This window comes from Rhinoderma darwinii, chromosome 1 (assembly GCF_050947455.1).
Source record: "Rhinoderma darwinii isolate aRhiDar2 chromosome 1, aRhiDar2.hap1, whole genome shotgun sequence".
Lineage (NCBI taxonomy): Eukaryota > Metazoa > Chordata > Amphibia > Anura > Rhinodermatidae > Rhinoderma > Rhinoderma darwinii.
In genome coordinates, this window is record NC_134687.1 from 88,984,538 (window position 1) to 89,011,975 (window position 27,438).

The 27,438-nt window shown below is 40.5% G+C and overlaps 1 protein-coding gene across 1 annotated transcript in view; it reads left to right on the forward strand.

The window, feature by feature from the left end:
* Positions 1-27,438, forward strand: part of SORBS2 (sorbin and SH3 domain containing 2) — a 333,928-nt gene that overhangs the window by 202,849 nt on the left and 103,641 nt on the right. The window contains exons 3-6 of the mRNA XM_075860172.1: positions 10,384-10,433; positions 16,199-16,291; positions 25,410-25,436; positions 25,602-25,729. Of these exons, the coding sequence (XP_075716287.1) occupies positions 10,424-10,433; positions 16,199-16,291; positions 25,410-25,436; positions 25,602-25,729 (258 nt within the window). The 5' untranslated portion in view covers positions 10,384-10,423. The remainder of the gene's footprint in view (positions 1-10,383; positions 10,434-16,198; positions 16,292-25,409; positions 25,437-25,601; positions 25,730-27,438) is intronic.

The window sequence follows — 27,438 nt, forward strand, 5'->3', positions numbered from 1 at the left end:
AAAAAAAAAGTTATGACTCTTGGAATGCGACTTTGAAAAAACTAAAAATAATCCTTGGTCATTAAGGCCAAAAAGGCCTGGTTGTTAAGGGGTCAATGTCTGTCATGAGACAACCCCTTTAAAACATAGAGGTTGATATTACAGCTTGCACTACTAAACCATTTATGTTTTGGTAATTTATACTCTCTATATGTGTAGTCTATCTCTATTAGTATTGTATGAAGGAAATTTGCAAAGTCTGAAGGAGTCCACAATGAAACATAGGACTCTCTTTCAGAAAACCAGGGTAGCCAACTTGGCCAGTGTCCACAATAAGAAATAAATGTTTCTGCTTTTTGCAAGGCCAGAGGTGAAGCTTGTGCAGATTTTCGTGATTTTGTAATTCTCTTAATTTTACAGTACACTGTAAATGCTGCCAATGTATTCATACTAGTTTTCTGAACTGTAAACCTAAATGACGAAAATACTTAAAGGGAACCTGTCACCAGCATTTCACCTATTGAACTTTACTTATCCCTCACTGGCCGCTGCTATAAAAAGTTCATTGCCCTTATCCCCTCTCCTAAACTCCTCCTCCGACTGTAAATAATGGTCTGCAAACATTTTGCGCCTTTTATCGTAATAATCCGGTGTCCCTTTGTGCGCACACAAAAAGAGGACATCGATGCACAAGCACAGGATTTTGTGTGCTAGGGGAAGGCGAGGAGCTGTCAATCAAAAGTAAGGAAGCGGGGTAAACTCGGGAAGACTTGAGGAATGAAGTTCTGACTCTTTTCAAATGAAGATTTGACTCTTTTATGCTCATTAGCATGCGGTCTGGGAATACTAAAAAACTGAATACTAAAGCTACAGAGCCAACTAAGAAGACAATTATAGGTTATATAGAAATCATTTTTCACCCACTACCACCAGGTATTGCTGGTTTAATAGGTGAAATGCTGTTGACCGGTTCCCTTTGAAGGGGTTGTTCGAGATTTAATGACTTTATGTTAATGCTTGCAATTTATGAATGTAAACACATTTTTAATATACTTACGTTTTCCAAAGTGGCCCCATTTCCAGATCCTGTCGTCGGGAACTTGACGGGTGACGTCTGTAATGTCCGTGGCTGTGGGCTGTCAGCTCCGTTCTCTCCTGACAGCCGCAGCCACGAGTCGGCAAGCGCTGGCCCCAGCCTCCTCTTCAGGAGAGGCCAGCGCTCGCGTCTACTCACCACAGCCGGATCCCGTAGGGTGCGCGCGCACGCTCGTGCCCGCTCTTAAAGGGGCAGCGTGTGCACCAGACCTCGTTCATGATCCTTGACCCGTGAGTACCCTGGACTATAAGAGGGGTCCAGCCCCCTAGTTCTATGCCTGAGCTTTGTTGTATTCCTAGTCTGTCTTGCTAATGGCCCCCTAGTGTTTCCTGCTCCCAGTGTTTCTGTATCCTATATACTAGTAACCTGATCTAGTGCTAGTCTGTATACCACGCCTGTGTTGCTTCTCCACACCTGACGTCCACCTGGTGCCAAGTTCCTGCCAAGCCTGCCTTGCTACTGTCCGAGCTGCCACAGGTACCAATATGAACTATAGACTTTGACCTGCGTCCTGTTGGCCAGCTGCCTTACCGCCAAGGCGGTACGGCCCTGTAGGTCAACAGACACTTCGTGACAACGTCACTCTCTGCACTGGCTCTGGCCGCTTTGTTGATCTTGAATTATTTGCCGGGTATACGACACGTCACTTGTGACGTGGTGTATATCGGCTTGTTCTGCTTCACAGCCCGTAACGCGCATGTGCTGTCACTGCTGTTCTCACGGTCCCTGCTGTTCTCGAGATCACAGCAGGGGCCGCGCATGCGCATTACAACAGAACAAGCCGATATACACCACGTCACAAGTGATGTGTCGTATACCCGGAAAATAATTCAAGATCAACAAAGCGGCCAGAGCCAGTGCAGAGAGTGACGTCACCCGTCAAGTTCCACACGGCAGGATCTGGAAACGGGGCCACTTTGGAAAATGTATGTATATTACAAATGTATTTATAAATTACAAGCATTAACACAGTCATTAAATCTCGGACAACCCCTTTAATGTTAATGTGCTATGTTATAAATCCGTACAGATCCAAGGAGCTATTTAAAAAAGAGTGCTTCTGAAACTCTGACACCCTCCAGTAGGTGAGGTGCGGCTGGGGGAGACAGTTTTGACGATGTTATTACATATTGCCTTTTTATAGTTGCACGGATCTCTGATTTAGCTATATATAACGGACTCCTTTTTTTGCTTATTTTAATGTTCAATTAAGTTCAGGAGACAAACTTTAAGCTACATTGAGGTTATTTAAGAAAAAATAAAAATTTGGAATGTACTACGACCAATGGTGAGGCCCAGGAATCACCATGTTCTGGCTCAGGGGTGTAACTAGGAAAGACTGGGCCCCATTGCAAACTCTTGACCGGGGCCCCCCCAGGTGCCACAAACAGCCCCCCTTATAAATAGTGCCCCCTATAGAATGTGCCATACAGCCCCCCTGTAGACAGTGATGTATAGCCCTGCCTATAGACAGTGTCACATCCCATTTGTAGATAGCGCCCCCACTGCCCCTTGTAGATAGTGCCATGCAGCCCCCCTGTAGATATCGCCATAAAGCCCCCGCTGTATATAGTGCCATATAGCCCCCCTCCCTTGTATATAGTGTCACACAGCCCCCCTTAGTAGATAGTGCAGCACACATATCCCTGTAGATAGAGCCACAGCCCTCCCCCTTGTAAATAGTGCCACACAGCTCCCCCTTGTGTATAGAGCCACACAGCCCCCCCCCCCCCCTTGTGTATAGTGCCACAAGGCAATGGTATATCCGAGAAAGTTGTATCGGCCAGGGAGATGTCACTCAAACGTGGAAAGGTGGGTTTGGGGCAGGACTATGTGACTCTTCAGGATAGGGGCATCGCCCCATGACCCTCTAATGAGTAATTAGCATATAGTGTGCGCTGTTTTAAAAGTGGATTTTAAAGATTTTGCTGCATCTGAAAAAAACATACAAGGGAATGTTTGGAAATATTGTCTGGTCATGTATCACCGCATGGTGGCGGTGCAACTACCTGACAGATGCCCATTAAATATACAATGAATTGCGAACAATACTATCTGCCCTGCAATTTTGTTATTATAAATATATCCTACATAATTACAGATCCAGAACCAAGCTCTGACCTATACGGCTCCAGAACCAAGCTCAGTACATAAATACAGCACCAGAACCAATCTCATACATATATACAGCACCAGAACAAAGCTCAGTACTTGCATACAGCATCAGAACCAAGATCAGTACATATATACAGCACCAGAATAAATACAGCTCAATTTAGTGCAACCCCTGCCGTATAGGTTTGTACGGCATAAAACTACAGCTCCCTGCATGGCCCGAACAATGGTAAGTATATGCTGGGAGATGCTGTTTCACAAAAAAAATATCATACCACCCATCATCTTGCTGCAGATAATACAGCGACTACAGTGCTGATTAGAGGCAGAATAAACATTTACATTAAGTGACTCATCGGTGACGTCTCAGATTATAGGTCTTTTCTTCTCCCTCCGGTCCAGACCTCTATGATGGATTTCTACCGTCCATGACCCATTTGTGCAGTTTTCCGCTCAGATGTCTTCAGCTTCTCACTATTAAAACATTTCTGCACCTATAAACGAAGTTACAATTCTCAACACCTCTAAATATAATAGCGCCATACACTGTGTCCCTGATTATAATAGTACCATACACTGTCACATACACAATGTGACCCTGTAGATATTGCCCCCTGTATATAGTGACCCCCATAGAGCCTCTGTAGATAGTGCCCTACATACAGCCCTCTGTAGATCGTGCCCACATATGGACTCCAGAGCTGCAAGGCAATAGTGCTAACCACTGAGCCACCGTGCTGCCCTACATATAGCTTCCCTTATAGATCGTGCTCCACGTATAGCCCACCTCTGTAGATAGTGTCTCGCATATAGCTCCCCCTGTATATACACAGTGTTCCAAATTATTATGCACATTGGATTTAAGTGTCATAAACTTTTAATTATTAGTTTTTCAATTAAACTCATGGATGGTATTGTGTCTTAGGGCTCTTTGGATCATTGTAATCAATTTCAGACACCTGTGATAATTAGTTTGCCAGGTGTGCCCAATCAAAGGAAAACTACTGAAGGACGTTCCACATTATTAAGCAGGCCACAGGTTTCAAGCAATATGGGAAAGAAAAAGGATCTCTCTGCTGCCGAAAAGCTTGAAATAGTGCAATACCTTGGATACTGTATGAAAATATTGGATATTGCAAGAAAACGTAAGCGTGATCATCGTACTGTGAAAAGATTTGTGGCCGATTCAGAGCACAGACTGGTTCGTTCAGATAAAGGCATAATGAGGAAGGTTTCTGCCAGACAAATTAATAGGATTAGGAGAACAGCTGCTAAAATGCCATTGCAAAGCAGCAAACAGGTATTTGAAGCCGCTGGTGCCTCTGGAGTCCAGCGAACCTCAAGGTGTAGGATCCTCCAGAGGATTGCAAGTGTGCATAAAGCTATTATTCGGCCACCTCTAAACAATGCTCACAAGCAGAAACGGTTGCAGTGGGCTCAGAAATTAATGAAGACTAATTTTCAAACCGTGTTGTTTACTGATGAGTGCCGTGCAACCCTGGATGGTCAAGATGGATGGAGTAGTGGATGGTTGGTGAATGGCTACCATGTCCCAACAACGCTGTGACGTCAGCAAGGAGGTGGCAGAGTCATGTTTTGGGCTGGAATCATGGGGAGAGGGCTGGTAGGCCCCTTTAGGGTCCCTGACAGTGTGAAAATGACCTCTGCAAAGTACGTAGAATTTATGACTGTCCACTTTCTTCCGTGGTACAAAAAGAAGAACCGTGCCTTCCGTAGCAAAATTATCTTCATGCATGACAATGCACCATCTCATGCTGCAAAGAATACCTCTGTGTCATTGGCTGCTATAGGCATAAAAGGAGAGAAACTCATGGTGTGGCCCCCATGTTGCCCTGACCTCAACCCTATTGAGAACCTTTGGAGCTTCCTCGAGCAAAATATCTATGAGGGTGGGAGGCAGTTCACATCAAAACAGAAGCTCTGGGAGGCTATTCTGACATCTTTCAAAGATATTCAAGCAGAAACTGTCCAAATACTCACAAATTCAATGGATGCATGAATTGTGAAGGTGATATCAAAGAAGGGGTCCTATGTTAACATGTAACTTGGCCTGTTACATTTTTTTTTTATTGAAAGAGCTTTTGATTTCTGTAAATATGACTTCCTGATGCTGCAAATTCAACAAATTACCATTTTAGTTCTCTTTACAACCTTTAAAATGTTTTGATCTCTGTTGTGCATAATAATTTGAAACAGTGCATTTTGAGTTTTTTTACTTCTAAAAAAAAATCTGTTCTCATTAGGAGATTTGTTCAATAAAATTCGCATTATACTCCAACGGTTGATGGCTTGAAGATTATACTGACTGTCATTTGCATAGACTATTTAGGAAAATCAGCGAAAAATAATATTTGCATAATAATTTGGAATGCGGTGTAGTGTCCCACATATAGCCCACCCATGTAGACAGTGCCCTACATATAGCCACCCTGTAGCTAGTGCCCCACAGGTAACCCACCCCTGTATATAGTGTCCCACATATAGCCCACCCATATAGAAAGTGCCATAAAAAAATAGCTCCCCTATAGATAGTACTCTACATATAGCCCACCCCTGTATAGTGTCTCACATATAGCTCCCCCTGTATATAGTGTCTCACATATGGCTCCGCCTGTATGTAGTTCCCCACATCCCAACATATAGACCCCCCTGTAGATAGTGGCCCACATATAGACCCCCCTGTATATAGTGGCCCACATCCCCACATATAGACCCCCCTGTGTATAGTGGCCCACATATAGACGACCCCCCCCCCCTTCTGTAGATCGAGCCCCCACTATAGATAATGCCACTCACCGTTTTATTAGAAAAAACTAAAAACTTTACATACTCACATGATCCCATTCCCGCACAGTCCGATGGCAATGCAGACTTGCTCTCTTCTGAGCAGGTCTGCTGGAGCTGAACAAAGCGTCGTACAATGACGCTGATTGGCGGGGCAGAATGACTTGCCCCATCAATCAGCGCCTTTCAAGCACGGGAGCGACGTGATGATGTAATCGCGCCGCTAGCGTAGTTGAAAAGTGCTGATTGGCGGGGCAAGTCATTTTGCCCTGCCAATCAGCGTCATTGTAAAGGTACACATTATAACAAACCGAACAATACCCCAATATATACTAGTGGTCCTAGTGACTAAATAACAAAACTAGAAAAAGAAACATGTCACGACCAGGTAATTGGAAAAATACAAACAGTCTTTATTAAAGTCAATTTAGACACCGAGACAACATATAACAATTAAATATATTAAAATACCATAAACCCTCGAACGGGAATGGAATCCGGACATAAAAGCAGAGCGGCCCCCAGGAAGTAAAAAATGGTCACAAGCAACTCCTATATACAGCTAAAGTGCATAAATACATACTGTTGAGCAGGTGCTAGGCATAATAAATTTGCACAGATGGACACATATGCATAGTGTAAATAGTATATAAATATAGAATGCAGTCCTAAGTACATATAGCACACTGAGCGATATACCTACACCTACTTAGTAGAAGATGAATAGGAGATCAGGACCAGGAAGGGGGACCTCTGCTTGACCCGACGCGCGTTTCGCTGGTGCCATCGCGGCATTTAAATTACTAAAAACAGGGGGGCGACCCACTGTAACGTCCCAACAGCTCCCCCGCCGTGAGATCAGGGGGAGCCGTTGGTTTGCACGGCTGCCTGGGGGCCTGACTAAGTCCCCCAGGTCCGCCATCTTTGTACTCCTATGAAGCCCTGCCTCTGGCAGGGCTTCATAGGAGACGGTCAGAGTCACGATATACTGCAATACATTAGTATTGCAGTATATCGTGCAAGCGATCTAACGATCGCTGGTTAAAGTCCACTAGGGGGACAAGTAAAAAACAGTAAAATAAAGTTGTTTTTTTTAACAAATAAAATAAAAAGAAAAAAATTAAAAGCTCAAAAAACCCCCCTTTTTCCCTCAAGCACAATGTAAAAAAAATAAAAAGCTAACATAACTAGTATTGACGCGTCCGTAAAAGTCTGAACTATTACAATATATTATTATTTAGTCCGCACGGTGAACGGCGTAAAAAATAAAAAATTCAAAACATCAGAATTGCTGTTTTTTGGTCCCTTCTCCCACAAAAAAATGAAATAAAAAGTGTTCAAAAAGTCTCACGTATGCCAAAATGGTATAAGCCCTCACACGGCTAAATCGACAGAAAAATAAAAACTTTATGGCTCTGAGAATGTGGGGACAAAACCGCAAATTTTATTTTTAACAATCAGTTTTTTCCTTGTAAAAGTAGTAAAACGTAAAGAAAACTATATCAACTTAGTATCGCTGTAATCGTATTGACCCGCAGAATAAAGCTAACATGCCGTTTTTACCGTACGGGGAACGCCGTAAAAACAAAACCACCCAAAAGGTTGAAGAATCGCAGTTTTTTTCCTATTCCACCCCACATATATTTTTTATAGTTTCCCAATACATTATATGGTACAAAAAATGGTGCTGTGAAAATCTACAACTCGTCCCGCAAAAAAACAAGCCCTCATCGGTAATATTGATGGAAAAATAAGAGTTATGGCTTTTGGAAGGTGGGGAGGAAAAAACAAACGTGAAAATTCGAAAAATAGCTGCGGAGGTCAGAGGTTAATATATTTTAACTGTTGCTGGTAATGCGTTTCTTTAGTTGCGGTGAGGAGAGCTGTAGGTCCTGCTGACACATGTAAGAAATCATCATGACTGACTGGGATGCATTGGAGCAGTGTTGAGTTCCCCAAGGCCTTTCTTCACGGATGCCTTTGCTGGTTAAGTTCCATTGTCTGAAAGAATAGCACTAGTGCTGTCTCCATTAGCAGCCTGCAAACACTCCAAGAATGTGGTATCCTCAATAATAATTTGTAGCTCTTTTGCTTGGCTGCGGTTGAAATCAAAGAAACTTTATCCAAACAGGACAGAAGTGATTGGACTCGCTCTAGTTTTAGACGTCTTAAAATATGTGAACTGCGTATAAATGAGTTTTAAACTGAATGCCAGGAATTTTACGCGATAACATTAGCAGTGTGGCTAGATTTCTCCATACGTGTGTACTTCCATTTTATGTGTCCGAAAGGAAAATGCTGAATACAATGTAAATGTCAGTCTGTGGTTAATATGGGAGAATATAGGCTTTACCATTAAATGAATTATAACCTATATATATATATATATATATATATATATACTCATAGCCAATTCATTAGATTCAAGATTTCACATAATCCATATATATTAAACCGAAAAGAAAAAAAAAAAAATTTACCATTAAATGAGCTGTTTGCTGTTTAACCATGTCATGTTTTTAGACATAGAGTATTTGATGGGTTGTCCAAGATTAGAGCAAGGGTTAGATTGGATTGTGCAAGGGTTCCGTAGTTTTGACGGAATGAATAGCGCAGTCGACTACGGTATTGCTTCCATCAAAACAACTGAACTCTTGAACTCAACAGTGACAAACGGAAACTATTGCACCGGATCCATCGCCATTGAAATCAATGGTGATGCAAAGGGAACCTATGGTTTCAATTTGTTTCAGTCAGGGTTCCGTTCAGGGGTTCCCATGATGGAAAGCTCCGACGGAACCTGTAAACGGCGCCCTGACGCAGATGTGAACAAAGCCTAACCGGTAAAGATGTTTGGCACAAAACTGTGCCAATGTCATAAGTGGCAGAGACAGTTAAGCAAAAGTGATTATATAGTAAAAGGAATGTGTACACTAAAAGTAACTGTGCTGCAAGGAATTCAGGTTGATGTAGAGATGACTTCAGGGTGAGAAGTAAACGCACATATTTTCTTTGTATTGATGAATGGCTGACTATAAGATTAAAATATATAGTGTTCTTGATATAAATGGTATATAGAGAATATGCACTAGATGTTGTTTTGCTGTGTTCATTTAGTCAGGGGTGTTTTTGCCTTTTAAATATATGAAAATATATTCCGCATACATTCTGTAGGGAGTTAGGTTACAGTTACATATGTTTACCATCGACTTCCATTATTTAAAAAAGGGTATTTTAAGTGAATATCTACTGTTGAACACCATTTTGTTTTGTATTTTTATCTAAATTCTGCGCTGACTCATTTCAGAATACATCTTTATATCGATCAGAACACCTTTTTTGTTTTTTTGTTTTGTTACAGAGCCCCTAATCCCCTGCAAAGACATAGCTATAAAATCTGGCTCTCTACAGTCACCATTAGGGGGAGCTTACTGCATACTGTTTACTCCTTGAACTCTGTAGGTCGCCAGAAATTTAGCATTTAACAGCTGGAATTGGAAAGTGTTCCAATGCATTATAATAATTTAAAAAAAAGTAATTAAAGTGGGATCAATTGCATTAGTAAACATTGTGTTTTTCTAGCGGAGTTTTCAACATTAAACACCTGCATACAACATTGGAAACTACATGCCCAGCAAGGCAAAACCGCTAGGGTCACAACAACATGAATGGTACTCAACCAATTAATGCACTGATTGTCTGACAGACTATGTGAAAACGCCCAAAGAAAATAACACAGACTGGGTTCACACTTTGCGGCCAAAATGCATTTGGTTTTACATCAACAAATAAAGTCATGTAAAAAACATAGAAAAAACGCCCTGTGGAATCTCAGCCTAAAAGGGAATATCCACTATTTAACACCTTCTCCCTTTTAGCTACAGCATTCTGTGCTGATTACTTTCGTAATATATCTTTGTTTTCACGCCTCTTAGTAACTTTGTCGCATGACTGCCCATGCGCCACTGAATGAAATTTACGCCAGCCAGGAGCTTAAGTAGATTTCGACTATAATTCATTCCAGCTTCTGGCATAAATTATTGTAAATGTGGTGGGCCGCATGTGGCCAGGGCCTTCCACTGAGCTCCGTCCACTTTTGTGATGTGCCTGAAACGTCTCAAAAGTAAAAATTTTTGCGACTCTTGGGCCGTTTGACGATTGCTCTCTGGCGTAGAAACTTTGTTAAATTCTCCCATAGAACTAAATAATACCATTCTGTCTGCCTGCTGCCGCCACTAAAGGGAGCTTAGTACATACTGTTTTATTTTAGAGTTCAATGTACAAAATTAGACAATAGTCCGGCTACATGGGAATCGTTAATGGTTATAATTTCACACCTATAAACATTATTTATGGACGAGTAATCTAAATTGTTCTTTTATCCACAGGCAAACTGAAATCTGTTTCTTTTAACCACAAAGAATCAAGATGAATACAGGTATGACTTTACTAGTGTGTGTGTGTGTGTGTGTGTGTGTGTGTGTGTGTGTGTGTGTGTGTGTGTATAGATGTGTGTGTGTGTGTGTGTGTGTGTGTGTGTGTGTGTATAGATATGTGTGTGTGTGTGTGTGTGTGTGTGTGTGTGTATAGATATGTGTGTGTGTGTGTGTGTGTGTGTATATATATATATATATATATAGATCATATCTTGACGTATTAAAATATAGACAACACTTGGCTCTCTAGCTGTAAAAGTTCATTCAGTTGAATTTTGGTAACTGGAAAAAAGTGAAGCTCATTGTTTGAATCTGCTTTAACCTCTACTGTGGATGTCAAATTCAAATATTCAAATCTGCTCATACCCCTTGAATGCATGTTCACTGTTTTATGACAAGGTGCGTTGTATAGAGTGTTGCCACTCAATAATGTGTCCATTTCATACATCTTATTCTATGCAAACCTTGTGAAAATAATTCATTTGTCTGCACGTCATTGCACCTATTTACTGTGATGCTTATTAAAAAAGAGACCAGCTTAAATCTACAATGGGAACCTTCGTACTAAGGCTTTCAAACCTACAATGGGAACCTTCGTACTAAGGCTTTCAAACCTAGAATGGGAACCTTCGTACTAAGGCTTCCTAGCTACCACACATATGTGTACATAATAAGGTATACATATTTCGTATCTATGTAAACACAGGCATTAGAAGACTTATTCAGAATACATTTTATTGGTAAAGTACAAAGAGAAACAACCAACAAGAAATATTAACTTGTCCTCTTTCTGCCTTTTACAGAATTCAGTTTGGCTACCATTTTAAGGCCTAATCTCTGAATCTTCTCGATCATTGCCCTGTGTAATAAGGGCAACGATCAGTCGATGAATGAGGAAACGCTCGTTCATCGGCTGATCTGCTCTTTTATGTAGCATTAAAAAAAATCATTTTTGTCGGCAGCACATCATGTGTAAATAGAGAGATGCGCTGTCGACATGATGAAAATGTATAGGGACGAAAGATTGTAGTAACGAGCGCTCGTTCCCTATACTTATCCAATCATTGCTCCGTGTGAAAGGAAGAAATGAGCGCCGAACAAAAAGCTGTCTCGTTGATTGGTGCTCGTTTACACATTTGTGCCATATGTTTAGGTGAAATTTTGCTCTTTAGAAAGGCATCAATAACTCTGTTGTAGGGCTGGGCAATTATGACCTAAATCAAAATCACGATTCCTAGTAACTTCGATTACAATTAATGAACAATTATTTAGGCCACACCCTTTTTCATGCCACGCCCCTTATTTGCATGCTATGCCATTGAATTAAGTTTTATTCCGAGCCTGCTCTATACTACTGTATATCATATACCCACTGACACTGCCCCCACAAAGTACATTGCCCCATAGTGCTCCCCACACAGTATAATGCCTACCATAACTGCCCTCCACACATTATAATGCCCCCATAGCTGCCCTCTCACAGTATAGCACCCCCATAGCTGCCGCCACATAGTATACTGCCCACCATAACTATCCTCCACCATTCCTCTACCATTGGATTTAACTGTATCTGTGTCCTGAAGATACACGTTAAACCGGGAAAAAATAATTGATAAAACCGAAATTCGCAAGATGATGTAGATTAATTGCGCTAATTTTAAATTTTGTTTATTTTTCGATTAATTGCCCAGCCCTGCTCTGTGGATATGTACACAGCTCAAAGGCAGGTAATACAAATATCCCTGCAGTCCTGCAAGAGCATTCCATATAATAGCATGATATTAGAGATGTGCTCTTAATGCAATTTTACATAGGGGTTTTCTGATTGGCTGCCGTGGTCACGTGTCATGTATGACACATCATCGCTGCATCTGAATCACTGTGGGACACCATGGAGTGCAGGGAATTAAAAGGTGATTACGTAACCATTTGCTATTTTTGGACTTGTACATGTGAAACTGGGGTCTTCTAAAAGGTCAGAAAACCCCTTTAAAGAGGCTCTGTCACCAGATTCTTAGATCCCTATCTCCTATTGCATGTGATCGGCGCTGCAATGTAGATAACAGTAACGTTTGTTTTTTTTTTAAAAACGTTCATTTTTGGCCAAGTTATGAGCTATTTTATATATATATATATGCAAATGAGCTTTGAAATGGACAACTGGGCGTTTTTTTTTTTAGTTATGTCCAACTGGGCGTGTATTGTGTTTTTAACTGGGCGTGTGTATGTGTATGACGCTGACCAATCCGTGACCAGTCAGCGTCATACACTCCTCTCCATTCATTTACAAGCAGCGATGTGCAGCCACATACACAAGTGTCCTGATAATGAATACACATGAAATCCAGCCTGGACGTCATGTGTATTCAGAATCCTGACACTTATGAATCTTTTCTGTGAGATTGCAGCAAGCCACGCGTAATCTTGCGAGATTACGAGGTAAACGAGATTTTGTTTCTCTTGCGGGAAATCTCAGAGAAAAGAGTCAGAAGTGTTAGGATTCTGAGTACACATGACGTCCAGGCTGGATTTCATGTGTATTAATTATCAGGACACTTGTGTATCTGGCTGCACATCGTTCTAGTAAGAACGCTGTGCTGCTTGTAAATGAATGGAGAGGAGTGTATGACGCTAACTGGTCACTGATTGGTCAGCGTCATACACGTAAACACGCCCAGTTAAAAACACAATACACGCCCAGTTGGACATAACGAAAAAAAAACGCCCAGTTGTCACTTTCAAAGCTCATTTGCATATATATATATATATATATATATAAAATAGCTCAAAACTTGGCCAAAAATGAACGTTTTTAAAAAAAACAACACGTTACTGTTCTCTACATTGCAGCGCCGATCACATGCAATAGGAGATAGGGGTTTGAGAATCTGGTGACAGAGCCTCTTTAAAGCAGATCTTCTGGTGGAGCAGTGTGAATTGTCGGTGTTGAGTAACCAGATGCAGAATGTTCTTCACCTAAAGAGCCACATGTTGTCTATTTCATGGGAAAAATATTTCATATTAACTTTTTTCTTTTTCTATTATTAACACATCACCATTTATAAATTTTTTGACACATTTGAACGTGTATTAGGTGTGTTAAAGATTCATCCTCAACCATGTAATTTGTGATGAAGTGCATTAAAGTGTCATTTAAGAGCCTGTCACACCTGGAAAGGAATTGTGACTGATTTGTTGTTTACAGTGAAGTACTTGGCATTTAGCTCCAGAAGTGTGAGATTCGGCATTGTTATGTCTGTTATGATGTGCATAGGTAATTCTTTAGGACTAATGCAGCTTATAACACGTCCGTTTTACACCCATATTAATTAATTTTGTCAGGCATGCAAGAAGTCATGAAATAATCCTTAAAATGTGTTTATTTGCTGAAAATATTTGACTATGACCTGAACGTGTGGCCAAACAGGATAGATTCAGCCATCTTTATTCACTACCATTGCGGTCAGGCCCTTGTTACTAGGAAGACACTGAAATACTTGGATCGGTATAAGGGTGCAGTCACACACGGCAGATATTTTTGCAGACATTTTTGCGGCTAAAAATCAGTTCCATTCATCTAAATGGGAATGTTTCTGCAGAAGGTGCATGGATTTCTGCAAACTACATTCAGGTGAAGGAACTTATTTTCAGTTGCAGAAAATGTCTGTAGCAGAATCTGCCACGTGTGACTGCACTTTAGGGCTACATGCACATGTTGCATAATTTGGTGCAGAAAATTTGCATCAAAACCACAGGTAATTCTGCAGGTAAAATCCTCACTTAATGGTGCAGGGTTTTTTATGCATTTTTATGTGCAGTTTTTACACTTTGATGCGGATACAGGTGCAGATTTTATTCTCTGGATTTTGGTGCGTATTTTTAGAATCTTGTCAGATACAATTCTGAGACTGAAACGCAGGATGAATTCACATGCAAAAATTCTGCAATGTGTGAGAAAATGAGAAATCTTCTTTTCTTTGCTGGTAATGTATTACGTTGCAGATTTTCCGCAGGTAAGGCCCCATGCACACGAACGTAAAAACGCCCGTAATCACGGGCCGTAATTACGCGCCCATAGACTTCTATTGCCCACGGGTACCTCCCCGTATGCTAACGGGAAGGTTCCAGGGCCGTTAAAAAATATAGAAACATGTCCTATTTTATGCCGTAATTACGGCACGGGCAGGCCCATAGAAGTCTATGGGGCTCCCGTAATTACGGGTGACTACGTGTGTGCACCTGTAATTACGGGAGCGTTGCTAGGCAACGTCAGTGGATAGTCCCTGTCCAGGGTGCTGAAAGAGTTAACTGATCGGCAGTAACTCTTTCAGCACCCTGGACAGTGACTTCCGATCACAATATAAATAAACGTGTAAAAAAAATAGAAGTTCATACTTACTCAGAACTCCCTGCTTCTTCCTCCAGTCCGGCCTCCCGGGATGACGTTTTAGCTCATGTGACCGCTGCAGCCAATCACAGGCTGCAGCGGTCACATGGACTGCTGCGTCATCCAGGGAGGTCGGGCTGGATGTCAAGAGAGGGACTCGTCACCAAGGCAACGGCCGGGTAAAGTATGAATTTCTTTTACTTTTACGTCGGAAAGGGCTGTCCCTTCTCTCTATGCTGCACTGATAGAGAGAAGGGCTGCTGATTAGTGCAGTGCAATTTTGCAGCGAAAACGTGCCCGTAAATACGGGTGGAATACTGGTGACACCGGACCCGTATTTACGGGCACGGGTCCGTAAATACTGTTGCAATACGGGTCAAATACGAGTGACCAAGGACCCGTATTTACGCCAGTATTTGCGGGAGGGAAAAAATAAGTTTGTGTGCACGAGGCCTAAATCTGGACGGCACATCCACATGTAATATGCATTGTGTGCATGTGGCCTGAGGATTTTAGACCTTGTTCACACTGTGTAGATTTGCTGCAGATTTTGCCAGTATGTTTCTTGCCAAAATCGGGAGCGGAACATAAGCAATATGAAATAAATAAAGGAAGGCCTTAAAGTGTCTCCCCTCATGGATCCAAATCTGGTTTTGGCTTAAAAAATGCATGCAAAATCTGCAGCACAGCTGCCCTGTGTAAACAAGGCCTTATACATATTTTCTCAAGTAAGCTATCACACCCATGTAATAAGTGCAGTCCATATAAATTTTTATTTACTTATTGACTTCTAAGTGCATAAAACTTGTACTTCAAACCATGTCCTGAAATGTTAGTGTAAGTAGGAGTGCGAGCAAGATAACACATACCCAAAGCCATCATTTTGGTTTTCAAGCCCTGTGTGTCTGTCCTTCCCACAACGTCTTGACTATCTATTCCCAAGAGTAAAGCTTGCATAGAAAGACGGGCTTGGACTATTCATCTGAAATGTGGTGACAGGTTTTACAGATTAGGGTGTACCTACCATTATTCTGGTTTTAGAATTTGCAGTATTGGAAGGTAAGCAAATGAGAAACGCAATTGTGCCTATACACTACTACTTGGGCTCTCGTAGATATATTGCTCTTTTAAAGTGCTGTGGTATACAGGTGGTATAATAAGTTTCATCTTTTATCACTTGTGTGTTATATGTGATATGTAAAGTTATGCTAATACAATGTACAAGTACAGCAGTAGTTCTGAACTTGCTTTTGTGTATACCTGTCCCGCTGCCTTCTCATGTTCTTGCACTTAATGCCACATATTCACATAAGTGCTGAACATTGCATGTGCTTGCTGTGTCTGTTTTGCTTGCATCACTATCACTTTGTGTGCTTCCAGATAGCGGTGGATGTGCTCGCAAACGAGCTGCAATGTCTGTCACACTAACAGCTGTGAAGAGAGTGCAAAGTTCTCCAAATCTGTTGGCTTCAGGTATAGCAACTAACCAAACAGAAGATCTTAAACTTTTTACTGCAGTTCTCACTTTTCATGACTGCTGTAAAACATTCCAGTATCCAAGTCATTGTACCTGGTGAATCTTTCAGCTGATACACTGTATATGTAACATTTCACACTGTATTGTTTAATACAGTTGACATAATAAAAACAAAACCTTTTTTATTATGGAATAAAAGCCCATTTGATGTGTCCGGTACTCCATGCCCTGAAGATCGGGGAATAGTGCAGACATAGTCTGTTAATGGAAAAACTGTTATAGCTGGTTTGGAGGAGAAGAAATGAAAATAACAGTAGCATGAAAGGGGTTGTCCTGACAAAACCTTCCCTTATGCCTCTTGGAAACCCCCTTTTCTCCAATTGGCAAAATCAGCTGATTGCCAGGGATCTTGAGAGCCGGGCAGACTGCAATCAGCTTATCGGCTCCCATATTAAAGGGGTTGTCTGTGATGAGATAGCCTTTTAGCACTGGGAGGAATATCAGATTTCTTATTACTGTAGCCTGTTAATTTTCAAGAAACGAGTGACCCTAAATTCTAACCTTTAAAGTGAATGTCCACCTTTGATCTCCATTTGGTAAGTTAGTTCAAATATTATTTCACTCAACTTAGGTCCCAATTTACAGTCTTACTGCTGCAGAGTTTTCTCTGGTGGTGTGTATTCTAGGTCCTATGGACTCATTCAGATGAACGTAAATAACGTCCGTGTTCTGCGCATGGAAATCACGCTCAGTACACAGACCCATTGATTTCAATGGGGCCATAGACACATGCAGGGAGTTTTCACGCAGCGAGAGTCCGTTGTATGAAACTCACTGCATGTCCTATATTGGTGCGTTTTTACGCACCTATGCGCCCACTGAAGTCATTTGAAAATAATAATTAAAAAAAATATGAGCTTTGCGAGTTCGTGAATAACTATGAATGTAGCCCAAGTGTAGGCTTCACACCATGCAGTACACAGCAACCTTATGTAGCGAAAACTACGTAACTGTCCCACTGCATTATAGGAGCCCAGCTAAGCACAACTGGAAAGTAAAGGGACCCATGTTGCACTTTTTAATGCCCCCGCATCATAGACCCCCCCCCCCCCAAAAAAGAGCCCTAAATCAAACCCCGGCTCAAACATAAGTGGGGGGGGTGAAAGGCTTTATTTACCAACCATGTTTTTTCTTGCGGGTACCCCAGCCCTGACTTTTCTTCAGGGCCTAACTGCCCCTGAAATTTCTTCAGGGCCTGCCAGCCTCTGGTTCTTCAGGGCCCGTCCGAATCACCACGGGCTGCCATTTTAAGGCAGCGACACACAAGGTCTGTACCGTGGCACGTAGAAGGTCCTGACGTTGGGCAGCGTACTCGGTGTAGCACACAATGTCCTGACGTTGCCCGGCATCAGGACCTTTTATGCACCATGGCACAGTGCCAAAACCTGTTGTGGCCACCTGTGGGGATCCGGTGAGGGCCCGGTCGTGTTCCTTGTGACCACGTTCATTACCCCACTGGTGATGTTTCTGTTGACAAGCTTAAATGTTGTTGTGCACTATCATACATTGTGTAACTTTAGATCAATGCGAATAAAGCCAAGTATCTGCAGTGTTATAATATTTGTATGTTAACTGTAAAATGATGTTCAACGGTGGATGTACCCTTTGAAGAATACGCATGTAATTATTAAAGAGGATGTCAATTAATTTCATACATTTCCAGGAAGACTAACGGGGGAATGGCATAATGCAGAGTTCTGAGAAAAGCTGCTCCAAAATTATTATTCCATTTTGGAATGCAAGTATTTAGTAAAACAGACATGTCAGGAGAGCTAAGAGCTCCTGTTTAAATAGAACTGTAATCATAGATGTAGATATGGTTTAGACCATAATGTGACCACTGATACGTTTAATTTATTTAGTAAATATATTCCATTTTAATTAAATTGTCTTGCGTCTTATACTTATGTTATATTGCACTTTTTGCTACATATACATGCCTGTGTATTTGCTTGGATAGATGCAAATTTAAACTTGTACAACTCCTATAAACATATCAAAACTCTCAGAAAAAGATAAATCATAGGCTATCTTTATAAATTTAGATTCAATGTTTTTTCAATTTGAGAATGTCAAAAAATGAGTCACTTGCTGAAAATGTAATGCTGGAGAAATCTATTGCGTTCATCCTCTTTAATATGGAAATACTTTTCTCTTACGAAAGCATTGTTTCCTTTATATTGTCAACAGACATGTGTCTAATTCAGTCCTACAATATTTAGGTTGTTTCATTGTAAGTATTCAATAGCATAACTATATGATGCAGTATTTGGAGAGGACTTCTTGATGAGTGAGAAATATGCAGCGCTCTAGAACAAATCTCATGTTTTATTTACTTACTATACACTTAGCCTGGATTATACTATTTGGGTCCATGCACATGAGCTGTAGGCACTCACTGTGCTGTTTGGTGACTCTGTAAGGGAAATGTATTCTCCCCTAGAAGAATATAGGCACATTCTTATTTTGTGGGGAAAAAACAAAAACCTCTGTGTGCTACAATACAACCTCCAATTAAATGGTATATTCTTTCTTTAAGGCATGGACAGAAATTGTCTAATATATGTATTTACAAGTTGCTTTTTACTCTCTTATACCTGTATACAAACTGTAAAATGCTGTTCAAATGTGAACTATTTAGAAAAAATATACTATGGGGAGTAGAAGAGCCTTTATAGGTATATTTCTCAACTTTCATGAATACATACATAAACTTTGTGTATGTGTATATATATATATATATATATATATGTGTGTGTGTATAGATATATATGTGTGTGTATGTATATATATATGTGTGTGTGTGTGTGTATGTGTATATATATATATATCGCACACACACACACACACACACACACACACACACACACAGTTTGTCATACGTTTAGATACACCTTGTGAAATGTCAGAATAATTCTAGAGGCAATGATTTATTTCAGCTTTTACATTCCCGGTGACTCCGAAGTTTAGATATACATGGTTAGTATTTGTTAGCATTGCCTTTAAATTATCGTACATTTTGGGTCGCCTTCCACAAGCTCCTCACAATAAGTTGCTGGAATTTTGGACCATTCCTCCTGACAGAACTATTGTAACTGGGTCAGGTTTGTCTTCTTGCTCGCAGACACTTTTTTTTCCATTTTGCCCATACATTTTCTATGGGATTGAGGTCAGGGCTTTGTGATGACCACTCCATTATCTTCTCTTTGTTGTCCTTAAACCATTTTGCCACAATTTTGGAAGTATGTTTGGGGTCATTGTCCATTTGGAAGACCCATTTGCACCCAAGCTTTATCTTCCTGGCTGATGTCTTGAGATGTTACTTCAATATCTCCACGTAATTTTTCTTCCATCTATTTTGTGAAGTGCATCAGTCCCTCCTGCAGCAAAGCACCCCACATCGTGATGCTCCTACCCCCATGCTTCACAGTTGGGATGGTGTTCTTTGGCTCGCATGCCTTCTCCTTTTTCCCCAATACATAACAATGGTCATTATGGCCAAACCATTCCATTTTTATTTCATCAGACCAGAAGACATTTCTCCGCAAAGTAAAATCTTTGTCCCCATGTGCAGCTGCAGACTGTAACCTGGCTTTTTTTATGGAGGTTTTGGAGCAGTGGCTTCTTTCTTGATGGGCATCCTTTGAGGCAATGTTTATATAGGACACGGTTTACTGTGGATATAGATACTTTTGCACCAGTTTCCTCCAACATCTTCACAAGGTTGTTTGCTGTTGTTCTTAGATTGATTTGTATTTTTCGCACCGATGTACGTTCATTTCTAGTAAACAGAACGTGTTTCCTTTCTGAGCGGTATGATAGCTGCGTGGCGCCATGGTGTTTAAACTTGAATATTATCGTTTCATGAACGTGAAACTTCAGGTGTTTTGGAAATTTCTCCCAAGAGGTCCACAGTTCTTTTTCTAAAGTCTTGACTGATATCTTTTGATTTTTCCCATGATTTCAGAGAAAGAGGCAAGTAGGCCCTGTGGGTAGGCCTTAAAATACTGCCACTGGGAGGATGCCGGACACCGTATATACTCTGAATTACAACCCTCTTATATCCAAGATTTCACAAGAACTGCAAAATTGGCATCACCTCCCGCTTACATTTTTGGGGCGCTGTCATTTAGTGAAAATGATGAACTTCCCGAAAACTCCTTTATCCATTACAAACTCTCCATATCTTGTTGAAAACACGCAGACACGCGGCGGCTGCATGCAGCCTTCTCGCGCTTTATCTGGAACGGAAAACGCCCCAGAATTGCATTGTCTAAACTAATGTATTGCAAGGTGGAGGGGGGATAAATATCCCAAACATAAGAGGGTATAACCTAGCGTGCCTATTCCGTCACTTGCAGGACTGGATACATGGCACTTCTCAAATTTGGGAATTAGAACAACAATTGGCGGCTCCGTGGAATCACCTGGCATTACTACACACCAGATACTCCAAGCTCCCGAACCATGCGAAACACTCAATCTTACTTAGGGATACCATCATATCATGGGAGATTTTGAGAAAACGATTTGAAATACCATTTCTGTTGTCCAAAATTATGCCGCTTTGGGGCTATCCGGAGTTTACGCAGGGTAAATTCAATGTCCTTTTTAGAGAGTGGAGAGGGGAAAATATTATGCTGGCACAACACTTAATGCACTCAGGACATCCAAGATGGCGTACAATGTTAGAACTTAAGGACAGATATAACTTCACTGATAGCCATAAGTTCCCCATAATGCAAATTATGACGTTTTGTAAGGATAGATTGCAATCTTTGCATAAAGAGGCGCATATACATACCTTTCACGAAATTATAGGTCCCAGAACGGAAAAAGCCACGATCTCTTCGTTATATACAATCATTAGAAATGGAGTCATAAAACTAAAACCGATGGACTGTTATAAACCTTGTGAAAAAGCAACGGCCGATCCAGACATGGCAGATGTCATACTAAAGGGGTGGGGGATAGTGCGAAAGGAAATCATAAATGAAAGATGGAGGGAATCTTATTTCAAACTGAAGCACAATGCTATATATGGTTTCAATATTCCAGGTTCTGTTTCCAACCCCGATAGGATAACTGCTTGCCCCAAATGCCATTTGGCTATATCGGATTTGTACCACGGTATCTGGAGCGATCTGGCCACCCGAGAGTTTTGGGTGAAAGGGAGTCGGTTTGCCGCAACCTTTTGGGTACACTCCTTGCCACTGTCACCACAAAGTATGTTATTTTATCAGATGAGACCCCCTGATGAGGACACCAATACAATTCTAAGTCTGGTGCCCTCGATAATTCACATTATCCTCATGTTGGCAAAGAGATGCTTATTCCAAAATTGGTTGATCACCGATGTCCCAACGGTAGCAGAGATAATTACACAGCTGAAAAAACTCTTGACTATAGATCGTCTTGACAGAGAAAGACACAAGGAACAGGCGACCACTCAATTTTTCAGAAAGTGGAAACAATTTATCATTACTCAAATAAATAGACAGGAGATCAAAGACTTAGTCTCCTTTTAGATACACTGCATGGTATGCGAAAGCGCACCTCAGTAGATCCTTGGCACCGTTAAGACATTTCGGGGAGGATATAATTTCAAGAGAGGATCAGCTATGGCTAGGTTTAATAAAGGTGTTCTCTGAGGTTCATAAGGGGGAAGTGGATACATGTGGATGGTGCCTTAAGATACAATGGGGACATGTTCAGGTTTATGTTTACTTGGTTATTCATGCTATTGGAAACAAATAGGCTTGGGCTGCGACCCAGGATTGACTTATCTAATGTTCTGGTATGACCATGAATGACTTGTATGATATGAGTTACTGTACATGTTATGAAACTATCTGCATTGTCACTCTTCCGTGTTTTGCACAGCTGCATCGGTACATTTTGGCAAGTATTTATTTGTTTTCAATTTTGTTTTGTTTATTCAAAAAATGCAAATAAAAAAGAATGGTTCAAAATATAAATACTGCCACAGGTCCACCTCCAATTAACTCAAAGGATGTCAATTAGAAGCTTCTAAAGCCATGACATAATTTTCTGGTATTTTGAAGGAACGATCAACTTGGGATATGTAAATGTTTGAGCCACTGGGAATGTGATGAAAGAAATAAAAGCTGAAATAAATCCTTGTCTCTAGTATTATTCTGACATTTCACATTCTTGAAATATAGTAGTGATCCTAAATGACCTAAGAAAGGAAATGTGTACTAGGATTAAATGTCAGGATTTGTGAAAAACTGTGTTTTAAAGAATGTGGCTAAGTCTTGATTCACATCTGCTTTGGGACTCTGTTCATGGGTTCCGTCTGAGCTTTCCGTTAGGGGAACACATGAACGGAATCCAAACTAAAACAAATGGAAACCATAGGTTTCTGTGTTTGCATCACCATTGATTTTAATGGTGACCGGTCTGGTGCAAGTGCTTTATGTTTGTCACCATTTTTTAAGGGTTCCGTCGTTTCGATGGAATCAATACCGTAGTCGACTGCGCTATTCATCCCGTCAAAACGACCGAACCCTTACACAACGGTCACATACCTAAGGTTTCCGTTTGTTTGGATTCTGTTCGTGGGTTCCCCTGACGGAATGCTCCAAAGGAACCCATGAACGCAGTCCTGACACAGATGTGAGCGAAGCCTAAGGTGTATATAAACTTATGAATGACTTTAATTGTAAAAATGTATGTATATTGCTCCCAATTTCTTCTATTTTTGTATATTCGTCACTCCTAAATGTTTTAGATAATCAAACTACTCTTAATGTTGGACAAAGATAACCCAAGTAAATACAAAATGCTGTTTTAGATAATCAAACTACTCTTAATGTTGGACAAAGATAACCCAAGTAAATACAAAATGCTTTTAAAGGATGATTTCATTTACGTAAGGAAAAATTCTGTTGAGCCCTACCAGGCCCTTTGTGTAAAAGTAATTGCCCCCTTAGCTACTAAATCAATCAGTTAACCAAATTTAATTGACTATAGGGTTCAATTTTATTAGCCACACACAGGCATAATTACTGCCAGACCTGTTGAATCTAAACATCACTTACACAGAACCTGTCTGGCAACGTAAAGCCGTCCAGAAGGTCTCAAAAAGAAGCACATGATGCCACGTTCTAAAGAGATTCAAATACAAATGCCAAACAAAGTCATTGAAGTCTACTAGCCTGGAAAGCGTTACAAAGCCATTGCTAATACTCTGGGACTCCAGCGAACCAAAGTGAGAGCCTTTATTCACAAATGGATAAAACATGGAACAGTGGTAAACCTTCCCAGGAGTGGCCGGCCTACCAAAATTTCACCAGAAGGTCACAAAAAAACAGAGACCAACATCTAAAGAACTGCAGGCCTCACTTGCTTCAGTTAAGGTCAATGTACACAATTCCACAATAAGAAAGACACTGGGGCAAAATGGCCCCCATGGAAGAGTTGCAAAGTGCATACCACTTCTGACCAAAAAGAACACACGGGCTCGTCTCGAATTTGCCAAAAAAACATCTAGATGACCCCCAAGACTTTTGGGATGATATTTTATGGACTGGTGAATGAAAGGTGGAATTCATCGGCAGACATGGGTCTTGTTGCATTTGGCGGAAAGCTAACTTCCTCCGTAAGAACATCATACCAACAGCCAAACTTGTGTGATGGTCTGGGCTGCTTTGCTTCTACAGGACCTGGACGGCTTGTCATAATTGATGGAACCATGAACTCTAATCTCTCTGAGAAAATCCAGAAGGAAAATGTCCACCCATCAGTTTGTGACCTAAAACGCAAGTGCAGTTGGATTATGCAGCAGGACAATGATCCGATGTACGCAAGAAATTCCACCAGTGAATGGCGCAAAATATACAAAATTTAGGGTTTTGAGAGTCAAAGTCCTGACGTGAAATCCATTCAGATGCTGAGACAAGACCTTAGATGGGCAGTTCATGCTCAAAAACCTTTCAATGTAGCCAAATTAAAACAATTCTGCAAAGAAGAGAAGGTAAAAATTCCTCCACAGCGATTTAAGAGACTCATCACAACTTATCGCAAAAGTTTAATTGCAGTTGTTACTGCCAAGGGTGGCACAACCAGTTATAAGGTTTAGGGGGGGGGGGGGGGAATTACTTTTTGTCATGGGTAAAATAGGTTTTGAATAAATCTTCATCCTCAATAAAGAGAACGCGTTTACACATTTTCTTTATCACATATTCACATTAGTTTGATGATCTGATCTTATTTACTTAGAGATATTGGGCCTTTTTCAATTTTGTTGTGGCAGCCATTTTTGAAGGGACAACAGGAAGTACAGTGATATTTGTTATTTAGCTTCTCAGTAATTATTTGTAAAACCTTCATTCTGTCAGCATGTTCCATTAATCACAAAATGAGGTGGGTTCTAGCCTTGTGCTTTAAAAGGACTGTCTGACATTTTGATTGAAAGAGTCTGCTTGTTTTCTAGAAACCGTGCCACTCCGGCCCACAGAATTTGTCTGTTGTTGCAGCTCAGCCCTATTCAATTGAATGCTACACTACCTGACAACGCTCATGGATTTGCATAGCACGTTTTTTTTGTTGGGGGGGACTAGACCATTTTTATACTCTCAGACAACCCCTTTAATTTCGACTGATTTTGCACTTTAAAAGAATGACAATATTAGGAAATGTATTAGAATTACATTTTGATCACTCATCTGATTTTCTAAGCTCTTTTTCTTAATTTAAGGTAAGAAAGTTGAGTTGTCTAATAGCTGCCTACAGGACATCTGTCATTTTGATATTGATTAATTACATTTTAAGGGTGCCTGCATGCATAGTAGTGTGCTATGTGGTTTTACCGCAAATTACTGCGTCTTTTTGATGTGTTTTTGGCCGAGTGGCTTGTATAGTTAAAACATGTTGAAACTACCCCTGCAGCCAAACACCTCATCATAAAACCACGGTAAAGCTGTGTGCAGTTTGGTTCTTAGTTGCGTGGCACACTGCCGCTGCATATACTGGCACCTTCATTAAAAAAAAGTATCTTCATATATTAATTATCAATCATTTCTATTTTAGGGCAAGACTCCTATTCACCCGACTCAGGTACTGAATTTTTTCTTTTACGTTGCAATGGTGCTGTATTTGTGTCAGTGTTGTAGGTTACAAGAGGCATTGAAGATGCACGGTAGTTTTGCAGACATCTTCCATACATCATATTCACCTGAGTAATGTCAATGGCACTGTAAATATGGTCTGATTTAACTCTAGATATCTGGAGATCTTACAATGATTGTATGAAAGATGGTCTCAATGGTGATTCAAGTGGTTCCTCCCTTGCAGCAAAAGGCTTTAGAAGCGTCCGGCCAAACTTGCAGGAAAATAAATTGCCTACTCAGGTAAATATATGATTTCTGTCCGATATTTCTTTAGATTTCATGACTAGTTACCAGTAATACGTTTAACAGTTTGCCCTGAGATGAGTGTGGGTGAGATTTAATTATCTATTCAGTTTCAAGAGATGCGGTGTGACTGGAGAGTATTTCTAGCTCAATTCAAAGTTAATTAAGTAGATTATTTTAAAAACTTTGTGCACTTTTGCTTTGATTAAAATATCTTATTATTTTGTGTATACAAGTCTAATGCAGACCTTTGTATCACCATGGTCACATACTTTAAAAAATGGTGTGTAGTCCGATCCTGCAGTCTTATGTCACTTCATTTTACCGGTTTCTTCTCCTATGGTTTGTATGTTGGCAAGAAAAGGGGGCAAATAGAGTGGAGTTACATACGACTGTAGGATCAGACTACACCGTGCTTTTTTGTGGTCTGTTATCATGTAGATCCATAGATCTGCACAGGAGTTGTATACGCAAAACAGTTGAAATATTTTTTTATTGGTCCGTGCTGCATCTTATATTTTCTATGAGGGCTTTTCTTACCTTTTCAACTACTGTTGAAGGAAATTGGTCACGTTTTAAACGTTTAAATGGACTGCCATTCAGAGACTGGAAAATAACCTGCCACCTTGAGGCTCCCCTCTCTGAGTCCTTTTAGCCATTCACCAGTTTAAAGGGGTCACATGACACATTACCTTGGCTCCTAAGAAAACAGAGAATCCTGCTTATGTTCAGTTGAGGGTAGAGCTCGCTTGTTCTGGCTAGATGATTGGGTCTGGACAGGGCTTAATTTAGTTTTTTTTTGCAATTGCACTCACGAGTCACAGAATCCATTTATATTTTACAGTTTTGTACGGTCTATTTTTTACATTTCCTTTAAAAATCCATTCTATAAAAATATTAGGCTTCATTCACATCTGCATCTGTTCATGGGTTCCATCGGAGCTTTTAGTCAAGGGCACCCATGAACAGGATCCAAACTGAAACTAACGGAAACCATAGATTTCTGTTTGCATCACCATTGATCTCAATGGTGACGGATCCTGGTTTCCTTTTGTCACCGTTGTTTAAGGGTTCCGTCGTTTTGATGGAATCAACACCGTAGTCCACTGCGCTATTCATTCTGTCAAAATGACGGAACCCTTACACAACTGTGACAAATGGAAACCATTTGCATCGGATCCGTCACCATTTAAATCCATGGTGATGCAAACAGAAATCTATAGTTATCGTTTGTTTCAGTTTAGATTCCGTTCATGGGTGCCCCTGATGGAAAGTTCAGACGGAACCCATGAACGGAGTCCCGACGCAGATGTGAACAAAGCCTTACATTTTTAACTCTTCAAATACAATAGCTGTGTGGATAATACACTGTCAGTGTAGACTTACTGTAATAATTTATCAATAAAAGTATAATAAATATTATATTACAATCTATGTAAACTATTAATGCTGCGTTAAAAGCACCATCAACCTATATTTTGAGCTCCCCTTAATAAAGAGGTGTTACAAGTTAGTCATCATAGATAATAGCCATCATGTTGTCCATATCAACGATAATTCAGAGATTTCTAGTATAAAAAAAGGCTGAGCAAATGCACAGCAACAAACTAGAAATTTAGCAAAATATATATGAAAAGGTGTCTATTACGATCTAATAAAAAAAATATAATAAAAATCTTATAAATGCTATTGCCAAATGTTACAAG